The sequence below is a fragment of the Vidua macroura genome, chromosome 1, assembly GCF_024509145.1.
Source record: "Vidua macroura isolate BioBank_ID:100142 chromosome 1, ASM2450914v1, whole genome shotgun sequence".
Taxonomy (NCBI): domain Eukaryota; kingdom Metazoa; phylum Chordata; class Aves; order Passeriformes; family Viduidae; genus Vidua; species Vidua macroura.
The window spans coordinates 4,371,683-4,394,526 of NC_071571.1; the positions used below are offsets into that span (position 1 = coordinate 4,371,683).

The 22,844-nt window shown below is 45.1% G+C and overlaps 1 protein-coding gene and 2 long non-coding RNA genes across 5 annotated transcripts in view; 2 read left to right on the top strand and 1 right to left on the bottom strand.

Moving 5' to 3' along the window:
• Window positions 1–514: 514 nt before the first annotated feature.
• LOC128817533 (uncharacterized) lies at window positions 515–6,627 on the top strand. The gene is made up of 3 exons (XR_008440228.1): window positions 515–729; window positions 5,192–5,355; window positions 6,503–6,627. It is a non-coding gene; the product is annotated as an uncharacterized LOC128817533 (long non-coding RNA).
• A 7,493-nt stretch (window positions 6,628–14,120) lies between these two features.
• On the bottom strand, window positions 14,121–16,022 carry LOC128812920 (uncharacterized). Its single transcript, XR_008438876.1, has 3 exons — window positions 15,934–16,022; window positions 15,465–15,641; window positions 14,121–14,813 (listed from the first exon to the last, which is right to left on the bottom strand). It is a non-coding gene; the product is annotated as an uncharacterized LOC128812920 (long non-coding RNA).
• Window positions 16,023–19,465: 3,443 nt separating this feature from the next.
• CTDSPL (CTD small phosphatase like) overlaps window positions 19,466–22,844 on the top strand; it is an 80,374-nt gene continuing 76,995 nt past the window's right edge. For all 3 annotated transcript variants that reach the window (XM_053977153.1, XM_053977162.1, XM_053977172.1), the window contains exon 1: window positions 19,466–19,837. In XM_053977153.1, the coding sequence (XP_053833128.1) occupies window positions 19,762–19,837 (76 nt within the window). In that variant the 5' untranslated portion in view covers window positions 19,466–19,761. The remainder of the gene's footprint in view (window positions 19,838–22,844) is intronic.

Sequence of the window (22,844 nt, forward strand, 5' to 3'; positions counted from 1 at the left end):
AGAGTGTGCTGGAGATGGGACGAGAAACAATAATCTTTGAAACACAAGCCATTTTAATGTTTCTTTGGAGATCATAATGAGAACTGTGGAATTACAGGATGAGATGAAAGTTTCCTATTTAGCAAATTAAAGAGAGGTTTTGAGGCTTTCCAAGAGCTTCATGCAGCTTCATAACAGAGTGGACCAAAACTAAGAATCACCCAGACTAACCACAGCTCAGGTCAGAAGAAGAGATCCAAGAATATTCTCTCTGAGCACCTGAGTCACAGTGGATGGGAGTATTTCCACTGACTTCCCTGGGTTTTGGACACATGGGGAGTTTTTTTCCCTTAGACAGACGATCTTAGACCCCTGCCTAAAGCTGCTAATAGAGGCAGTGTTTGCCTGTCTGCATTCCAGGGCTAATGCACATTCCAGCCCGTGCCGAGGACTTTGCCTCACCTCGGATGCACAAGGTCACCTCACCTTTGATCCTCTGCCTTGGTGTCAGGCTATCCGAGGAGGGCTGGGGAATGACTCAGCAGCTCACTGCCCGCTCTGCTTGTCCCTTTAACCGGATTTCTTGCTCCAGTGGAGCTGTTCCCAGCCTGGCTGAAGCTCACATGCCCGATCTTGAAGCGAGCGAGAGCGCAATTATGCAGCAGGTGTAACGCCAGCTCGGGCGTGCGTCAGGCGCCGTGAGCTGGCAAATCATCGCTGGCGCTGCCACGGGGAGAAGAAGAGCATCAGGTAACAACTGTCACATGTCACCTTCACCTGCCCCACCTCAGCAGGAGGAAGGGACAGTGGGCTGGGAACACTGGGGACCTTTGGGACGAGTTTGATGAGTTCCATTGGTGTTGCTGAGCCCCAGCAGCGCCTGGTTGTCCTGAGCTCATGGGACATGTAGCAGAAACATAAGATGGTCAAAAGCCACAAGGTAAGTGACCAATGGAATGACAGACTGAGGGTAGGGCTTGAGAAGTAGCACACAGACCAGGTTTGTCAACTGCTTCCCCTTGTAGGAAGGGGTCTGGCCATCTGTTTTAGAATCACAGAATGGTTTGGGCTAGAAGGGACCTTTAAAACCATCTAATTCCAACATCCCTGCCATGGGCAGGGACAGCTTCCATTAAGCCAGATTGCTCAAAGTCCCGTCCAACCTGGCCTAAAACACTTCCTGGGATGGGGAATTCACAACTTCTCTGTGCCAGTACTTCACCATCCTCACAGTGAAGAATTTCTTCCTAACATCTTACTTAAATCTCTCCTGTTCCAGTTTAAAACAGGTGTGGGTCAACACACAACATGACAGCCCTAGGTGGTCCATGAGAGTGACTTCAGTAGGAATTGTGCTTGGAGTCCTGCCTAGGTTCACTCCATATCACTGGCCTCCCACAATCACAACTCATAAAGTCCCACCAACCCCACCACATCACACAGCTCAATTTAAAGCTCCTTAGGACCTGGCTCTGAAGACACCAAAAGTACCCCCAACACACCTGCTGCTGAAATGCTCCCTGAATTTCAGCCATCATTTATGTACACTAATTAGTACTGGTTGGAACCCTCGAGAAAAGCATGGATAAATACTAAGAAACTATTTAATGCCCCAAAGCCTAAAACATCTTGGCTTTAGCTAGTTTATGCTGTATCATAGTACCCAACTTGCAGCACAGGGCACAAAAATAGCTTCCAATGATATTATCACTTTGTTCTAATGGGCTAAATTCAGCCCTGAGGGGCTGTAGAAATTAACAGTGTTTGGCCCAACATGTAGTTAATGAGGATGGTCTATTTCAAACCCATAAGGTACCACATTCTGCCACTACAGATTGCCTGGGAATAACTCACCTCTTTAGAGACACTGCATTCACTTGCAGCCCTGGCTATGTTTGCTCTAAATAGAGGCAGCAAAAATAGACATCAAAAACAAAAACATTTCTTTCAGCCTCCAAATGCCTCTGGCTCTGATTTTGATCTTGCATGCAGTAGAAGCTCAAGTGAGTGGAGAGGTTTATTTCTCATTTGTGTCAGTAAAAATGAAATGGGCCCACTATGTTTAACACTGCTTTAGGATGCAGAACATTTAAGACAGTAACTAACAACTTAGAAATTGTTAATCTTGGTCCAACAAGGCTAACCTGTACTTCTTCCAGTCTCTTCCGATGGATAATCTCTTTGCATCTTCTGATTTCTGTACCCACTTAGTTTCTGACTTCCCCTGCCCATACTGCCAGACTCTCCTTGGCAGAAGTCCCTTCTCAGGAACTTCAAAATCAAACTCATCCAGCATCTGATTTCTAGTTCTGCACAGCCCTGTCTTCATCTCTACAGAGCTTGTTAATCTAGCCAGACCAATATGTGTTTACCTGTTGGGAGAAATGCATAAGCATGTTTCCTTGGAGTCTGCACTGCCGCTCCCTCCTTTTGCATCTCAGTCTTAGCCCCCAGCTTGAACTTGACCTTTAAGCCTTTGCTGCTGTTTGTTTGTTTTGAAACAGGGCACAATGACAGAGCCTCAAAATGTACCCTCAATTCCTGTATCCCAGCTCTCCATCATGCCTTATATTTTCCACAAACACTCTAAAAAAAAAAAAGCAGAATGCTCCAGAAAGTACTACATTTCAAATCAAGTGGTGTCAGATCTTCCAAACACTCTTGTCATTTTTAATGTGGATGATTTGTGTAAGAAATCTCTCACCTTCCCTCTCCCTCTTACATCTTATCCCAGCTGTTCTTAGTTGGAGAGGAAGCTGAGGAAGGATCTCCCCTGATCCCCTGTTTTGGCTTCCTCTTGGAGTGGACTAAATTCGACCAGGGGACATTTTATGGTCCCAAAATCACCTGCCACAATCCAGCTGTGTCAGAGTCCTCCAGCCTCCAGAAAAGGGTGGCTCCATCCAAACTGCCTATGGGGAAAGATCCTTCAACCATGTGAACTTCCAAACACCAGCTGGAGACTGTTTGGGACAGGTCTAGGTGGTCTGGGCCAAAAGTTGTGCCAGGGATAATTCTAACAACAGAAAGCAAATTCTAGGGGCTCAAAATTATTTCAGTATTGTAGATGTATACTTTAAAATCTTCCCATCAGTATATAATGGAAAACCATACTGGATCTTTTTTTTTTTTCCTGGATTTCTTACTTTTATTTTAAGAGTTGTTCTCCTTTCCACAGAAAGAAAGAGAAGTGTTTACTGCTGGTGAAGGCTGTGCTGAAGAGGAGCACATCATCCACCTCTTTCCTTTGGAATAAGCTTCTGATTTCATTCTTCTATTCATTCAGCTCATAAACTGAGCTCCCCTAATTTACTGACTTTCAGCAGGACAGACAAGGGTGGGACTTGGGACTGTGAGTGTGGGCTCACGTAGACTACAGCTTTGGAGATGAGGGCTTTCCAAGCAGGAGAAAGAGCTCAGTGCCCACCTCCCTCCCAACCCAAAGGTTCTTCCCTGATACAGACAGCACCTCCCAACACCACCCCACGTTCCAGCAAAGATGAATGGGCTGATAACCAGTTTATTATATTTGGTCTTTTACCACATCCAAACACAGTCCATTAATTACTTGGATCACAGAAAATAAAGAGCTGATTTGAGATTCTCGTCTACTTAGTCATTTGTTAACTTCTGATAAAACTGAGCTTTGTCTTCTTATCTCTCTTTGCCAAACAAAGAGGCCAAGGCCAGCAAGTGAACCTCATCTTTCACACTACCCTCCTGATTCAATCAGTCACATATTGTAGTTGATCATTAAATTTTTTAGATTACTACTTGCCCTCTATTCTAGGATGTAAAAAACATTTGATGCACTAATCAGCTAATAGGAAGGAGGAGGAAATGCAAAGCTCCACTGATATCACATCTTTGTTATCAATTTATTTGGTGTAAAACTGGCAGTAATTTCACAATTTATTTAGTCCCTAACCAGATGGAATAGCTTATCTCTGTGGAATGAAAAGAGTCTTTACCCTCAATATACATCCATTATACCTTATTCCCCAGGGACCATTCTAATACCAAAGTTCCTCAACAAACAAATATCACCATCTTATCTTTTATCATTATGATTTCTGAATCCTCAAAGCTAGTCTTTCTTCAGGGAGTTGTGACACCACTTAGTACATCACACAACTCAGGTTTAAGGCCTAGCCCTTACTCATGGATGCTCTGTGAGTATCCAAACTTTCTCTCAAATACAAACACCATCAGGTTCATTTTTCAGGCCAATGCATCTGTTCACATCTGCCAGGCCTCTCATTTGGAGGATATTGGGACTTTCTTGGGAACAAGATGACATCTCTAGCCTACACTCTTTGAAGTCACGATTCCTAATTTGTCACCACATCTAAGGGAAAATGGAAATCTTGAAAATTTTGAAAATGAACTTTAGAAACTTCACCATCAATTCTGAAAACCTCAGCTTTGAGCTGATGCCCTAATGGTGGAAAGACCTGACTTCGTTTGGTGGCAGTCGATAAAATTTTGCTCTCATTTTGAACAGTGTAATCTTGCAGCAGATTTAATTATTCCCTGCAACCATTTCCTTTGGCTAAGGGTGGATTTACACGTGTGTAACAGATCATGACCTTTCTCCCACCCACCCCAAAGCTTTGGCAGCACGTGTGTTTATGGCATCGTGCACACATCGCCCTGCAAGACAGGGAGGCAACTCTGGAGAGCGAGTCTTTGCCAACAGCAAAGAACTGGTTGGTTAAAAGGGTGGTTAATGTTCTGACATACTGAGTGGTTAACAACACGTCAAGTGGCTGTGGAGAGAATGCTCGTATTTACTCAGAGGTCAATTATTCACTCATAAATTTATTGGTTTAATTTCCTTGTAGTCTATTTCCTCTATTACATATTCATAATCATCTTCTCATAAGTTCTCCTCCTACAGCTACTAATTATTCTCTATGTTCGCCACACACCCTTTTGTGCCATATAGATGGGGAATATTAATTTCTGTAGAGCAGAGATTTTTTTCTTAATTAAAGCAACGTTCTTTGGAAATAAATGCAACAACCATCAATTAAATTCAACAAATAAGGAAAAGTCATTACACAAAAATGCCAATCAAGATGCTGAGCTGAAATTCAAATGACATCAATCACACTTCTGTCATTCCAAAATGCTGATTTAATCAATGCAAAGTCCACAGGGCTTCAGTAAGGGAACCATTCTCACACATTACTTTTCATTTTTCTGGAAGATGCAGTTACAGCTCTCTACCTGGAGCAATCAAACATCATCTCAGCTACTCTGGGAAAAGGTGTGCAAAAGGTCTGCTCCATGCTCTGGGTGTCTGAGAAATCAACACAGAACACATCTCAGACTCTGCATGGTATCTTCACTCCTCCACATGAACAAGAACAGGTACAAATAACTGAAGTATTTGAAATATTTCACTGAAAATAAGGGCTCATATCTCTGGGGACTCAGAACTATTTACTTCTATGGGAGACAATCAGGTGTCACTCCTTTTTTAATGAGGATCTTCCAATATGCTTGAGCCTTTTAAGGTCTGCAAGGGAGTCTTTCTGCATCAACACTTCTCTGTTATATTTAACCAAAGCAGTAAAGAGGGGAAACTAGAAACTAGAACTAGATTAAGAAAAATACTCTGGTGGGTCTTAAAAAATTTAAGGGAACAGGGTAAGAAATTTGCAACTCTGTAACTGGTGATCATGGAGTATTTATTTCGTACAGCTACATGTTACATAGGATGGAGCAGTTTCACACGGTCATTCATACTGTATTTACACAGAACAACAAAAAATCCCATAATGTGCGTCTTGCTGATTGTGTTTGGCCCCGAGCTAGAAAATCTTCTGCAGTAGAGGAGCCTCTTGCTCCAGAGGCTGGATTGTGTCCTGGAGCTATCTCATAGATCTGTTTTCCAGAGTGGTGGCCAGACGCACACAAGTCCCATTAAAATAATTGATTGCTCCGTGAGCTTAATACTTCAATATCCCGGGATCCATAGATTACAGCACGATGCGCTGCGTCGTAATATATGGCAAATTGCACTGGAGTCAGCTGGCACTGGCTAAGCAAAGACCAAAGAGAAGATGGATATCAGAGTCCAGGAAGAGGCACGAGGGATATGTTAGAAGCCAGTAGCCAGCTGTGCAGAGTTTAACCTGTCTACAATATTTCTGTGAGGGCTGCAAGCAGAAAATCCCATCCCATTATCTCCAGAGAGGGAAGAGGGATCATGAAGAGAGAAGGGTGAATTATTAAAGGATAGGCTGAGTATGACTGAGAGCTTATTAAAAGGGGAGGAGGATGGGGAAGTGGAGAAAGAGCTTGCTTGGCTGGTTCTATTAAAATCTAAGGCCACATCCTCTGTGTAAATTAGCATAGCTCCATTGACTCGGGTCGACTGGTTGACTTCTCTGGCTTTATGGCAGTTTACCAGCTGACATTTTAGCCCATTAACTTGAAGCATTGCATGTTTTCCTGGGAGCTTGGTCTTTGTTCTGTCCCCCACTCTTTTTTTTTTTTTTTTTTTTCCTGCCAGAACTGACAAAATTCTCCAGCTGAAACATCTGAGGAAAGACATCTCATCAAAGATGGACGTTTCCATGGAAATATGTTTCGGATGAAATTTTTTGAGTCTTTCACAGATAAAATATAAATAACTGGTTGGACAAGTTTTCAATAAATCAAAATAGAAACTTTGCTGGAGAAACTGAAATGTTGTTTGGGTTGCATTTTTCCTGTGTTTTCTCAAATAAAGAACATACAATGCCTGAAGAAAAGAAATGGCCAAAATTAAAATTTGCTGAAAAACTTCCAGGAGGAGATGAAACCCTGTATTGGGTTATTCCCCCACAGATGCCTACATTTATACCCCTGAGGGCAGAAAGAGATGATGAAGAGCTGATGGCAGTGAATGCAAGGCAGAGGAGGGAAAGGGAGAGATAAGCACTCCTGGTTTTTCTCTGGATGAGAGCCTTTTTTTCTCCCTCTTTTCCCTGCTCCTTCCCTTCCCACTCCTTGCAGCTAGTGCATCAAAATGTAATCTGGTGGGAAAAAAAAAAAAAACCCAGAGCAAGCTCTGCCTCCCCTGCACCAGACATTGCTGATAGAGAGATCCTCTGACATGGATCCAGAGGGTTTTTTCTTCCTCATTTTGAACCCTGATTCACCCACACAAAGGGACCAACATTTAATCATATGGGGAAATACATTCCAGGGGTGAAACTGCTGGGGCTGTTTCCCAAAATATGATCCTCAGGAAGAAGAACTGGTTATGGGAGAATATGCCCTGGAAACCATTTAAAAAATGAATATGTAAAATAAAATAAGGAGCTTTGTTCAAACACATAGAGGAGTCTGACCACAATGGAAGTTGGTAACTACATCCCTGAGGGTCTCATGGGGAGTGTCATCCCAAGAATATTAGAAGAGTAGGAATGCATTGAGGATCCTGGACATATCATTACAGCTCCACGTGTGCTGGTAGTCCCATACCCCAAAGCAGCACTGGGGAGCCACTCCTGGTGTCTTAACCTGATACGTGCAGTGACAGCCAAGGATGTGAATTGCAATGCTAAGACATTATCAGATATACAAGACTCAGTTGAATATTTCCATGGCTTTACCTTACATCAACTGCCCAGAAAGCTCTCCATTAATGAAATCATAGAGTTATGGAATCATAGAATGGTTTGGGTGGGAAGGGATCTTAAAGACCATCTCATTCCAACCTCCTGCCATGGGTAGGGACACCTTCTACAAGACCAGTCCAACCTGGCCTCAAATGCTTCCTGTGACGGGGAGTCCACAACTTCTCTGGGCAACCTGTGCCAGGGCCTCACCATCCTCACAGGGAAGAATTTCTTCCTAATATTTAATCTAAACCGGTTCTCTTTGAGTTTAAAATCACTTCCCCTTGCCCCATCACTATCTGCCCATGTAAAAAATGTTCCAACTTAATCAATCCCTGGTTCTGGAAATGAAGCACCAACTTCCTTGCCACAGCTCAGAATACCAAAAAAATTAAAATGCCTCTAACAACTGGGGGAGAGAGTTTGAGCTACCAGCTCTTTTGAGAATTTGAATTTGTAGAGGAATACTTGGGGACTGGGTTGCAAATACACTGCTGTATTCCACTTTCCAGCAGCCCGAAGCGTGTTTGGCAATATACAAGAGAGAGCTGCTGTTGATGTGAAACACCAACCAGAACAGGGCCTAATCCTACACATGGATGAATATGGCCAAGCCATTTTACTGCTGTGCATGAAGTCCCATAAAGAAATGTCACTTGTCTTACTTTCCCCACATAAAGAATAGAAGATATGTTTAAGTCAGTGCTTAGCTTTAGGCAGCACTTAGCTGCTGACCAGCATGGAAATCCCATCTGGAAAAGACATGCAGATTCATCATCACTGCCAAAGTGGTTTTCTAGAGCAAGTGCTAATGCAAAATGAGACAAGAACTACTTATTTTGGTGCAGGCAAACTTCAGCTTTTTCTGTGAGCCTGTTGGGTGAGGTCAGCCAGATTAAAAAAAAAAAAAAAAAGTTTGCTAAACTATAAATACAATTAAAACCAAAGAGGGTGCATTGGGGGTAGGTGTTATTCAGAGCGTTTGAGGGGGTGCCAGAATCTGGCTCTGAATAGTTTTGATTAACAAACCTGGGTCTGAATTGCTGGAGAACTGTTCATTTCGTTAAGCCATTATTCATGGCCTGTGACTGGTCATAAGTAATGTTCTGCATCCTGATGAGAGGATTGAAGCTTACGCTGCCATGATGAATGCCTGACAGCAGATAATGAATAGTGTACTTCCCTCACAATTCACAAGTGCTCCGGGCTTTCTGAATTGTAAACTACCAGGCCAACTCACTGAACAAGTACATTCAAATAACATTCCCAAAAGCAGCAGGATTTCAGCTCTTTCTCTATGGGGTAGAGTTTAATTTACTTAAATCAAAGCAGGATAGGTCAAGCAGGTGTCCTAAGAGCTGCTTGTTGGTTTTGTCTCAGGCCCAGGCACCCTGCAAATAAAACCCAACCCCTGAGCCACAAATCCCTCCTCAGGGAGAGAGCTCGGGGTTCCCCACCAGGTCAAAACCCAACTCTCTCAAAAAGTGCCATCCCTCCATGACTCTACCAGTCCCACTTGTAGCTGGAGCTGTTTAAAAACTTGCAAACAACAAACCACATGGTCACATAAATAGCAGCCAATGGAAACCCAAGTAATTCATTTATCAGTATATTGGCCAGCGGACTGTCTTAATTATTTAACTATTCTGGTAAAAGCTAATGCATAAAGAACCTAAACAGTGTGTGGATCTTGCACAGGGCCTTCAGCCAAGGGGAAAATTCAGGCTGTTCAAAGCCTTCCCTGCATGCAAATGGGTTGGAGAATGTTCCTGCTGCATGGAGCTGCTGGATGACTGGCCAGGGGCAAAGCCTTGCAAGGGATGCTTGGACCAACACACTGCCATGCTTTTTTCCAGCTTTATCACAGTCTCTAAACACCAGTTTGACTTGTACCCAAATATATCCCCAACTGAACATAACACAAGTATGCAAGGAAAATATTTCATTTGCTGACCAAAAGGGAAGTGAAATGTAGGATAGCTGTCCTGTGAAGCCTGGAGAAAATCACCTGGGAACATCAAAATGCAGGTGCTGCAGCTGAACACTTGACAGACAGCCATGTGTTGAACACTCTACCCACAGCAGACATGGAAAAAATTGTTTGGCTTGAGATATTTGTACTTCACAGGCTGATCTCTCAACCACGCTGAAGAAGCAATTAATTGAATTAACAGGGCATATCAGTCTCTGGAGCACTCAGCGCTCTGTTGCTGTGACAGGCCTGCTGCCCACACATCTTCATCTGAGAGTGCTGCACCTCTGCTTCCACTCCAGCCCTCCAGCACTTTGCTGTGCATGGCAGCTCTGGCACTCATTAAGTTGGTGGCTTGGGACAGGCTTTAGGTTGGGAATGGCTTCTGTGAGAATCCCAGCTCAGCAGGATCCTGCTGGCATGGCGAATCCAAAAATAAACAAGCGGAGGCTTCCCACTGACCCACTGACCCAGCATGGGTTACGTTTTCACACTTGGCACCTTCCTAACAAACGATTGCTCTGCGGCTGCATGAGGCCATCGTGCACGCTCCGTGAGCCCTTTGTGTCTGCTCACAGCGCCGAGCTCCCGCGTCCCGCTGATCACACAGGGCTTCTCTTCCTGATGGATGGGGGACAGGACCAGGAACGATGGACACTGCCTGTCTTCCAGGAGGGGTACACAATTTATCACACCACAGCCCTTCCTGTGTCTTTACCAGGTTGGTTTTCAAGCTCTTAAAGGGTAGCTTGAGCCTCAGACAGCAGCCTGGGTAGTCCCAACCCTGCCAGAAATTCCCTGTGTAATTGCAGTCGAATTACTCTTTCTATGCTTCAGTTTTCCACAGGAAATTATATTTCCTTTGACACTTAAAACTGTAGATCTTTATGCTGTGGGTCACTTCCTACTACTTTTTGTACAGAACCCAGCACAATGAGACTAGTTTTGACAGGATTACTGAATTATCTTGATCTCACAATCAAATATTTTTATTAAGCTCAATTTCATCCTGGTCGTCCTACATAAGTGCTTCTTCCTGAGGCTTAGACACTTCTGTTATTTGTAGATATTTATCAGGGAACATTTTTCATGGCCTTTTTACTGGAACACAAATTCTACAGTGAAAAGTGGAAGATATTGCTCCAAACTATTGGTGGGTGGCCAGTGCCTCTGGCTTTGGGAATCTCCAGAAAGCAGTCAAGTAGCAGCACCTGTGTTGCTTTACATATTCAGGAAAGCAAAGTTATATGGAGCCCTTGGTGCATTCAGAACTGGATTCCTTTTCATTACACTGTCAGTAAAAGAGACAATTGGAGAAGACAAAAATACTATTTCTAAGGATAGCCACAGAACTCCTTTAAATCATCTCTGCTTTCCCAATATCTAAAGTGCCTTTCCCTACAAAGGTCACCAGGTTTCTTTGCAGCTCTCCAGCAACCGGCTGCTGAAGACCACCCTACATTTGAAATTCTGAGGGGAAAGACACTAGGATTGAAATGTCAAGATACCTTAGGAGATTTTCTTCAAGGATTTCCTATTTCCTCCTCTTTCTGTAGTCCATTTTCCTTTCCTCTGCCTTACCATTTCCTCCATCTACACTTTCCCCTCATAGCTTGCGTACAGAATTCACAGACGCCTTTCATAGATCTGTCCTCTTTCCTTCACTCAAACCTCGCCACTTTGACTCTGATTTCTCTACTTCCAGCCACACAGACCACACCACACCATGGAAAATGCTCTTTCACATTCCTGACACTCTCAGGTTCCACTAGCAGCCACGTGAATGAAATTTCAATTAGACAAATGGTGCGAGTGGAAGCGTCATAGCTCCAAAGGCTTCAAAGAGTGCCTGTGGTTTCCATGCCAGCATTTTTTGTGGTAGTCACTCACTGCTAGTAGGGTCTAGTATCAGCCTTAACTTCACCAAGCCACTTCACTTTCCACAGCTGGCCCACAATTTAAAAAGGCCAATGGACTCTTGATGATGATGCAATGATGTGTTCTCAGGTGCTTCTCTAGGCTTGAGGCCAAAAGCTAAGTTACCATTTATGCAATTTGAAATGAAAGGCAGAGAATTAGGCAGTGACTAGAATTTCTCATTGCAATTCTTAATAGTTTGGACTTTATTTTTCCAACAGTCAGCAGGTTTTTCCTGTGAGGAGTCCTTTAAAAAATAAATTAGATGGCTACTTACCATGACTATCAGTTGACTCAGATGACAGGACATTGCACTTACAAGACCTTTCGTGTTCCTCACTCCTCCTTTTCTGTTTCTCAATTAGGCCAGATTCTACTGCCTTTATTCATCCTATTGCTTTATTCCATAGCTCACACTAATGATTTCAGCAGTGACTCCTGGAATAAATTACTGCTCCTGTGTGCCAAGATGACCTGAAGTCCTTGCCGAGGGCTGTTTCAGGCCTTTGTCATGACTTTCTTATCCTGTTTCATCCTCCACAAAGGACTTTCTCACAGCTCATCAGCTGGTTCCCCTAGAATTGGCAGACAAATACCTTCCCGTGTTTGCTGTGCCTCGTGGGAAACCACAGCTGTGTCACTAACGTGGCATGTATCAACCAGTGCTCTCATTGACTCAGCAGCCCCATCATGTACCTATCAGTAAGAAGGTGTTTGTTGTCCTGTTTTATATGTGACAGTGGTCAATGCCTCACTGAATCAGGTATTACAAGAACATTTCCCACATTTGGGGGATAAAACACACACTTTTAAAAATGGGTACCAGCAGTTGGAATGAGAATGCTGAACATTTAGAAGCATTTAAAAAATATTAACCTCTGAGACTTACCAAAGCATCATGGACCCATCCTATTTTCCTCCATTGAAAGTCCAGTCAATCCCTTTTAAGTGCTGTGAAATCCTCACTAGAGCTGGTGCACAAGGTAGAGTCTAATTACGGAGCCTCCTTTAAATCAGCTGGAATCTTTGTAAGCATAAATCATAGAGCAAAATCAATTGTTTCCTAATCATGTCTCAGAAAGAATTACCAAGAGCATGCACGAAGTCAAATCCCCAAAAGATAGGGAATGCCAGAGTTAAGATGATCATGACCTAGTCTGGAAAGGACAAGCTGCTACACTTGATGCTACGTAGCCTCAGGGGAATGTGCAGTAACTGGTTACCCCAGTGCCTTATAAAATCCACTCTCAGGCTTTCCACGGTTGCTATTAATAGGAGTTATAAACAGCCACGGAACCATAACATGAGATTAGCTGTTGTTATATCTGTTTCACAGATAAACTCTCTGACAACCAGCGAAACTGAAATGGAAACCAAGCCTCTAGAGCTGTATTGGCAGGAATGCTGCAGCAGGACACTGGAGAACAGAGTGCTCACAATAGGTAACCAGATAAGGGCAAAGCCACCTTTTATCCTGCCCCACTCTTGTGCTCAAGTGAAACAGCAGAACAATCAAAAGTGAAGCCCTGCTACTGTTGACATGTGCCACCTCTCATCTCTCACCAACATCAAACGGTTGTAGAATCATGAAAAGGTTCAGGCTGGAAAAGACCTTGAAAAGTCACCTAGTCCAACCCCCTTGCCATGGGCAGGGGCATCTTCAACTAGATCAGGTTGCTCAGAGCCCCATCCAACCTGACCTTGAATGTTTCCAGGGATGGAGCATCCACCACCTCTCTGTAGCATTAATATGGTCTAAGGCTGCAGATAAATAAGTAGTTGCACCGCTTGAAGTTGCTCTTGCCTCCTAAATGGTTGGGTTTTGGCCCTGTGCTATTGCTTCTGGACTTTGAAAGATTCAGAGTAATCTCTGACCTAGTCTAGGACAAATTATTTGGGTTAAAGAACTCAACCTGCTGCCTTCTGGGTTTGACTGAGAGAGAGCTTTGTTACAAATGTTTCTGCCAGCTGAATCCCAGCAGCAGCTCCCCTCCAGCTCTAGAAGGGTGAGGAGCACCTTAGGGCAGCAGAAGACAGTTAAAGCTTGACCAGATGAACTAGAAGATGCAATGAGTACATGAATGGGACTCTTCACCAGCCTTTGACAAGGCTGGAAGATGATTTGGTTGCCTGCCAAAAAAAAATAATAAAAAAAAAAAAGCAGGCTGTCTTGCAAAGGTGTAGCATTTGCAGTTAGGTAGAACTGGATATGTCACTTGTAGGTCACGTGGTGATGAGCCCTCAGAGCCTTCCAGCTGTGGGTCACCAGCTGAATTCAACCCAGAACCAGAATTACAGCCAGGCATTTTAATTACATGTTTGCTTCCCTCTGGGTCGAACACTTTTCAGGCATCATTTCTCCTGGGGTGTCTGACATCTGGCACAGTCAGGCTTCATCTTAGTTGGGTTCCTTAATCAAAGCTTCTGGATTAGGAGTTCATGGAAATTTGGGATTAAACATTAATTGTTAATGTTAGTAAAAAACTATTCACCTTGTCTTCAGCACTAATTTAGCCCAAGGTACATTTTCTATCATGTGCACAGTAAAAATCCCAGGAGAATAAAAAAGTCACAAGAACTCATAATTTCCAATGTTATTTTTTCCCTAAAAACCTTTATTAGGGAGAAAGAAGAGAGACAATTTCTGTTACAGTACTTGAAAGCCAGTTTCATGACTCTTTCTCAGATTGACAGTAATACTGATTCCACCCAAACAACTCAGCCTGAAACAGACAACTCATAATGTTAAAGTTCAGGACAGTTACAGCTGACTGAAAAAGGGACTCAGAATGGAAATTGTTGTACGACTGCTACGTTATGACTTGCTGCCAGATCTGGAGATAAAACTAAAAGCAGCCAATTCTTCTGATTGATTTGGTTCTCTCTTATCCTTCTGTGGAATGACAATAGCAACACCTAAATGACAACACTGCTTGGAGTTTTCTCGTTTTTTTTCCACAGGAATAAATGCATTGTATTTAAAGGCATGAAATCCTCAGAATTCACAGCACTCAGTGAAAGCAAAAGTGATCAAACAAGCACTAGTTTAATACATTCTGATATGCACATATATTCCAACAGGGAATATGCTGTATTTTACTTGGGTAAAAGCAGGGTCCCAGCACACTTAAAGCTCAACTGTTTTCTCATCAGAATCTCTTCTGTCATAGCAAATAGGTCACTGTGTGGATATCATAGCCACATTTTGAGTAGATTGAGTTAACTTTATGAATGCATCATAAAATGGGAACTTCATAACTTCCTATTGACACTGTTTTACTGTTGCAATTTACCATTCTAATGGCACTATTTAGGAAACAATGACTGAGCTGCAATGAGATAATTAAGGAATAATGTCCATTACTTCAAAGTATACAAAACAGTAAACAGCTGCCAGAAGTGATTAATAGCTGAGGTGAAGTTAAGACATTTAATCAATCTAATAAACCATTTATTGCAAGAATATAGCCGCTTACACTAAGTATGAGACATTTATCTTATTGATACAAACTACAGTATTTTCCTTTCTTTGGGATGTAATATCATGAGACCTTGATTGTTCTCCCATTAAAGTCAAGGATAAAACTCCCATTGTGGGCCCAGGGTCAAGACTTCACAGAGCTGATACCAATGAAAATAAATGCTTCCTTTTAATGTAGAACAGTTCTGCTAAAAACATCCCCCCTCTCCCCCCCAGTATAAAACATCCTGTGGCATTGAGAAAGGGACACATTTTAGTAGCAAGGACAAATGTCAGAAGTCATGATGAAAACCTGGATCTCCTATTAGCTGGTGCTGCAATTCCCTGCTAAGTACTGCTTTGTCTGTACCTCCACCTCTGATCTGTGACAGGGAGATGAAACCATTCCCTTGTTCCATGGGATTATTTAGGATTTAGCTCATGTAGCACACAAAGAAACATAGATAGAAGATACTGTACACACTTCAGAGTGTTCCTAAAGTAAAACCAGAAAGGATACAACGTGGATTGCTCTTGATTCTGTAACATCTATCTCATAACTGGCACAGGAATGGGAGTGGTGGGAGTGGGAGAGGCTGATCCCATGGCCAGGGGAAGGGACCTGCTTCTGAGGTTACAGCAGCGCTGCCGGGACAAGAACAGCTTCCATTCTGCTTCCATTCTGCTTCTTGCTGTCCTGCAAGAGTATGGACTTTCTACAGCTCCTTGTGTGCTGTCAGAATCTTGCTTTTTTGCTCTCCACCTTAGGCTGGAGGGGTGAGGGAGCTGCATGGCAGCAGCAAAGGGACAAGCATGGGGAGAGACAGCCCCTCCTGGCACATCCTCTCACCCTACTTCCCTCTTTTATATCACCACAAACAGTAGTTCCCCCTCTAAACCGAAGCAAATACCAAATTCCTGACGAAGATGAACACACAGTGAGCTGTTGGACTGGAGTTTTACCACATGAGCTGCAGAAACAATCTTACCAGCATTAAAATCACACAGACCACATTAGCTTGAGGTGAACAATGTATTTGTCAAGCCTTGCAAAACGTGCTTTTCATCAGACAAGATGTTTCTGTCTCCTCATCCCTGCGTAGGAAAGAGGCATTGGAACGCTTGTTCTCCTACCACACATTACAATTTCCCTTTCTCTGCATAGAATTGGAAGGTGTTCTTAGTGCTGGCTGACTCCTGAACTTGCTCTGAAGCAATTCTTTTGTCTTAATGGTAGCAGGAAGCTTCTTTGGTTTTACCCAAATATAAATATTGATACAGAAACTCATACCAGATAATAACAGAGGTATGAATTTATTGTTTCAGCAAAAGCTCCTATGCAAATTAACCCTCAGATAATTAAAAATGCCTGCAGTGCCTGGGCGGGTAAAAGATCAAGCACTTGCAGGGTTACAACATAACCAGAGCTGTGATAAAGCTGCATAATAGCTCAGGAGCAGCAGCTCCCAGCCTTCACAGGCAGCAGGGCTAATTCCACCAGCCAACATGTACCAACTCCTGTTCCCTTGTGCCTGATCCAGCCTGTGAGGGACTGTTTGTAACTGCAAGACTCTTGTCTGGAGAAGCCAAAGCCAAAGCCAAGGAGCAGGTTGGAACTTGCACAGCTGGATGCAATGCAAGCAGTGGCATCGCGCTCACTCCCCGTGCAAGTGTTTGTCATAAGAGTAGGACAGGAAAACCTAAAATACAAGTCCCAGAAACCTGCAATACAGGTATCTCTGCCTGTACTGCTCTGTAGGGAGTGTTAGTTTTGGAGACAGAAAGCACAGGTAGATTTGGAATGACTTCTACATTGAAAAAAAACACAGTGATTTGAAGGCTTGCAGCAAAATGTTTAAATCTGTTGACTGCAGGAATGAAACAAGGCCCCCGAGCTGTTAAGTCATTTTCTCCAGAAACTGGATGTGGCACTGCTGCAGAGCAGAAATTCCTCGAGGCTGGGCCCACAGCCTTCTTTCACAGCCAGGAAGAGCTACAACAAAAACAGCTGCTTAAATTGCTGGAATTAAACAAAATGGTCATTTCTGCAACCCAGCTTGGCAGCTGAAAGGAATCACAGAATCCCAGAATGGCTGGGGTTGGAAGGGACCTTAAAGATCACCCCGTTCCAACCCCCTGCCATGGGCAGGGACACCTTCCACTATCCCAGGTTACTCCAAGCCCCGCCCAGCCTGGCCTTGGACACTTCCAGGGATGGGGAGTCAATGCCATGGTTTTGTTACTGTTAGGTAAAACTGTTCATAGATAAATTTATAAATATTTTTTTAATGCAAATGGTCAGTGGTTTCCTGTTTTAGTGCAAAAAGAAGATAATTGCAACCAACGTTACTAAAATTCATGTTGCCTGGGTCTATACTGGCTACTTAAGGATTTTCCCCATTTATTTAATTAATTATAAAATGATACCTATCTTTAGTGTAGCAAGGTTACAATAGAGGCTTGAATATGCATTAATTTGTTTTTTTCTAGGAGGCAAAGGAGGTTACAATTCTTTATTTATGTTAAATACACCAGCATGCTTTTTTAAAGGTTTTCTGTTGGTTTTACACTCTGGCAGCCCCATAAAAGAGCCATTATTTGGGGTGGGTTTCCCCATGTACTTTCCCCACCATCGCGCCCAAGGCCCTGGGTAATGGCAGGTACTGAGGAGGGTTGGGAGCAGGACAGGTACACCATAATTTATATCCTCATGCACCAGCAACCAGCAGTGCTGGAAATTCCTGGAGAGCCAGACATGCCTTTCAGGAAAAAGAGGGTATTTGCTGTGAGAGAAGCAGCCAAGCCTGCTATCCGTACCTCTGCAGTACAAGAGGGACATGGAGCTCCTGGGGTGGGGCCAGCAGAGGTTACAAGGAAGATTAATGGACTCTTTTATGAGGAAAAGCTGAGGGAGCTGGGGCTGGTCAGCCTTGAGAGGATGCACTGAGAGGGGCCCTCACCAATGTCTGACAGCATCTGCAGGGACCAGGCCCTGCTCTGGCCCATTCCTGAATGGGCAGGAATGGTCCCAGGAAGTTCCCTCTGGACATGAGGCAGAATTTCTTCTTGTGCAGTCCAGAGAGGCTGTGGAGTCTCCCTCCCTGGGGACATTCCAAAACCATCTGGACACAATCCTGTGCCCTGTGCTCTGGGATGGCCCTGCTGGGGTCCTCTCTGCTGGAGCAGGGACATGGGACCAGATGACCCACTGTGGTCACTTCCAAATGGAGTGACTCTGTGATTTGAGTTACACACTTGCTTCTGAAAAAGACACCTTACAGCCACATGTAAAAGTACTTCACTCCACACCACTCCTAATCAGATGGTTTACACCTGTTCATGTATCCATTAACATTCAGATCCAGAGAAGGGAATAGAGCTGGGAAGGCTCTGGAGCACCAGGAGTGCCTGAGGGAGCTGGAAAGGGGCTCAGCCTGGGGAAAAGGAGGATCAGGGGGCTCCTTGTGGCTCTGCACAACTCCTGACAGGAGGGCACAGCTGGGGGGTCAGGCTCTGCTCCCAGGGAACAGGGACAGGAGAGGGAACAGCCTCGCATTGTGCCAGGGGAGGTTTCGCTTGGACATTAGGAACAATTCCTTCGCAGAAAAGCAGATTAGACATTAGAGATTAAAAACAGGACGCGCCGGTGAGGTGGCGGAATCACCGTCCCGGGAGGCGTTTGAGGAAAGCCCGCACGTGGCACTCGGTGGCTGACGCCGTGCCGCCGATCCCACAGCTCTTTTTCCCACCTCAGCGATTCCGACGCCGTGATTTATTTTTTCCCGCGCAGCCCGAGGCGGGAAATGGCGGCCTGGCCCGGCCCGGCCCGCCCCGCGCCCTCACGGCTCCCTGGCCCCGCCCATCCACGGCCCCACCCCGCTGTGTGGAGCGCGCTGCCCACCGGCCCCGCCCGGTCCCGCCCGGTCCCGCCCCGGTCCCGCCCCGTTGTTTACCGCGCACGGCCGGGCGCTGCCGCTCCCGCCCCTCGCTCCGGACCCGGCGCGGGGCGGGCCGGGCGCGCTCACGGGCTCGGGGCGCGGCGGCGGCAGCGGCGGCAGCGGCGGCGGCGGGCGGGTTGTGGCGCAGCGCGGGGAGCGCGGCTCGGCCCCTTTCCCCTCCCTTCCTCCCCTCGCGCCGCGCTTCCCTCCTCGCCCGCGACCCGGGAACGGGGGGAGGAGGAGGAGGAGGAGGAGGAGGTGGAGGGGGCGGCCCGGCGTCGCTCCGCCGAGCGCTGCCCGCGGGAGGAAGGGGGGCGCGGGGATGAGATAAGCGCGGGGGCGGGCGGCGGGGGGGGGTATGTAGGGGCGGCTCAGGTGGATGCGGGGGGCGGCGTGAGGCCGCGGGGGGAGGCGCGGAGCGGAGGGACGGGGGCTCTTCCCCCGCCTCGGGAGGCGGCGGGGGCTCGGGGGGAAGCGCTCGGCGGGCTTCCCGGAAGGGTGAATTGGATTAATTCTCTTTTTTTAAAGGGGGGGGCTTTGCGCTCCTTCCCCCCCCCCCTCCCCCCCCCCCCCCCTTCGCCGTGCAGAATTGGCGCCGGCAGGAGGCCGCGGTGGCATCGCGTTTGGCGTCCTTCCCACCCCCTTCCCCTCGGTTTCGCTCCTGGAGGACTTGCTTGTTGAGGTTTTGGGGTTTTTTTTTCAATAGTTTTTTTTTTTTTTTTTTTTTTTCCAAATACAAACCTGCGCCTTGATTTTTTTTTTTTTTTTTAAACAAACAAACAAATCCGCTCCCCCCCTACCAACCTCCCCCCCCCCCCGCCCCGCACACAAGCCTGCCTCTGAGAGGGAAATAGCCAGGTGGAATCTCACTCTGTTTCCATGGACAACCCGTCCATTATCACCCAGGTGACTAACCCCAAAGAGGAGGAGATCCTGTCCTGCACTCAGGATAAAGGTGAGCTGCTTTCTGTCTTTTTCCATGATTTTTTTTTTTTTCCCCTTCTGTTTTAAAATGCGCGTAGTAACAACTCGCATTCTTCAGTGGCCGTATAATCCTCTCTAGGCTGCTGGGAATAGGGGACTGCTTATTGGGTTTGGGCTGGTTGTTGTTTTTTTTCTTCGTGGCATGAAGGTATTTGCGTGAAGGGTCTCTGAAACTGCTTGTTGGATACAGCTGAGAACTTGATAAAAGTGTTTAAATACCGAATTTCATCAGTCATTTTAAAACAAATGCTCCTGCTCCCTGAGGTTTGGGGAGGTAACTTTGTAAGGTGGTCCCTGTGCAGTTAGTGCCCTGCTTCAGGGAAGGGATACCTGTGCTGGGTGTGTTGGAAGGTTTTGAAATATCCGCTGTAAAGATTTTAAATTCTTTTCTGCTCTCCTTTTTTTTTTTTTTCAAACCAGATTTCTTTCATGTATTCCTCCCTGCCTCCCATTTCAGAATCTGTTTTCAGGTTTGTTGGAGGTTGCTTGTGCTTCTCAGAAAGAGACAGAGGCTACTTGTAAAAGCAGGCTCTATTTAACTCCTTAGATAAATAGTTGTTGCTTGCGTAAGGCATCGCACTTGGATTGGGTTTTAGTCCCAAATGAGATGAATCCAGCCTGGCCGAAGGAGCTGCTTCCCTCAAAAGTCTGGGTGTCGAGGAGTGCCCTTAACCTTGCTTGCTTTCAGAAGCTTGGAGCAGTCTTGGGGCTGTAAGTGGCTGTGTGCTTGTGTCTGGTGGGTGAGCAGGAGGGTTCAGGTTCTGGGGGCTTGTTCACGGCTTTGGGAAGTTACTTGGATGTCACTTCTATGCTTTGTTACAGGCAGTGCCGGCAAATAGGGGAGAAAGGGCAGAAATTAAAAATAAAGAGTTATGTCTCCACGTTCCTTGGTAGGTATGGTCAGATCTCTGAGCAGTCGTTTAAAATGGTAGATTGATAGCTCTCCCCCTGAAATTGATGGATTTAGTGCCCAAAAAGCTTACATTTTTTTGTTTGGCTCATCTTGGAAATAGTGAGGGCTCCTGTATTGTTGGAGAAGTTGCTCCCAGTTACTTTTGACTGTAAGGTCATACATGAAATCTGTGTCTTCTTGCTTCTCTAGTGCTGACTGCAGAAGTATGGAGGTAGATAAAAAAAAAAAAAAAAACAAACCCAAACCATCAGGTTTGGGGGGGTGTTTGAACAAAAAATTCTTTCTTTTCAGCATAGGAGTGTTTATGTAACTCTAATTCCTTTTGCTTGTGAGGTGGTACTTCCACCACGAGGCCTGGTTTGGCTCAAGAGATTTTTGATGCTTTCCTCTGTTTTGGCAATGTGGAGCGTGGGCTATCTACAGTAAATAAGGTGCTGTGCTCTGCCTACCACGGCTCCTAAGACCTGGTTTGGGGTAGATATGTGTGATACTGTGCTCAGATGTTGTGGCTTTAATGGCCTAGATTATTGGATGTAATGGAAGGGCTTTGTGAATACCCGTAGCAACTGCTTGAAATTTTAGTGTGAAAAAGCCAGTTGAGACAAGCAGAGGAAGATTTGACAGCTCGGAATAAGAGTAGGCATCCACATCAAACAAGTGGCTTCGGAGTCCTCGGCAGAGCGAGTGAAAATATGCATCTAACTTGCATAACTCTGCAGTAACTTGCATAATGTGCATTGTGTTCCTGCTATTGGTTTGTCTTTGGCAGAAAATCGTGATGGTCTTCGTAGCAGAGAAGGAGCTTTTCAGGCTTCGTGTTAGCAGGGCTGGGCTGGGGGAGAGGGGAAGGAGGGGACCTGGAGTTAGAGATGAGGAAACTCCAGCGTCATCTTCAAGCAGGAGGTGAATTACCATTTTTTTTCGGCTTTTTGGGGTGTGTTGTTTTTTTTTTTAACGTGGCTGGATTGACGATGAGCTCTGTGGTAAGACTTTCACATCACTCCAGAGCAACTTTTGCAGCAGGAGAACCGCGGGTCTGTCCGTCCTGGGCTCTGGAAGGAGAGTGCTGCTTGCTCCAACCTCTTCCACGACAGGTTTTCCCAGTGCTGGAGGTACGGAGCTTGTGGGAACCCGTTGCTCTGCCTGCCTCCCTGGCGTGGCTGCACATCATCACCCAAATTTCTGTCAGGTTTCGGAGGGGTTTTAGCAGAGCCTTTAGGTCCGGTGAGCTGAGAGAGGGAGAGAGCCCGGAGCGGAGATGGGGAGTCCAGATAAAGCTCCTAGCAGCAGGCTGTGCTGAGTCTTTGCTGCTAGTTGAGTGTATTGGTACAAAATGGCTCACAAATATGTTAAGGCATGATGAATTAAGTCTCTGTTTCATGAAATCCAGAATCAGCTGAGGCTGAATTCTGGAATTTTGTGATAAGGTGAAATACAGCAGCGCTGTGCTGTGCGAGGCAAGGCTGTTCAGTTTAATGAAAAGCTGTTTTTTTTTTTTTTTCCTCTGAGTTTAGCATTTGGTTGCAGAAGTAAATTCCAGGGTACTAAGTGGCATGTGGTAGCTTTGGGAATCAGGGTTTTCTTAGGGTTGTTGAGACCTTGTGTTGGTATTTCTCGTGGAAAAAAAATGAATTTATTTTCTTGTTGTTCAGCTGGAGAGAGGCAGTTCCAGAGTAATTGAGCAGCTGCTAAATAATGCATGTGTATACCTTCAAGGTTTTGATTTTTTTCCCAAGATTGTTTCTAAGCTTTTAATCAGATGTGAGACCAGCATTTATCTTGATTTATTTTTTAAAATGTATTTATGTTTTAAAAGGAATTCAATGTGCAGTATAGGCTTTTGCCAGATTTCTCCTGTGTGAGGGAGCGAGGTTGGCAAGAAACAGTTCTCTGGTCCTATTTAGAAACAGTTATGTTTCTAAATACTGTGTTTTACAAGTAAAAATGCTCAAGCATTTTTTTGCTAGTCCAGATGTATTAAAAAATAGCCTTTGAGATGAGTGAAGCTGTGGCAACTTGTTAAGGGAGATCTTTTAAACACTAAGAAGGATTTGTTAAGGTTTAT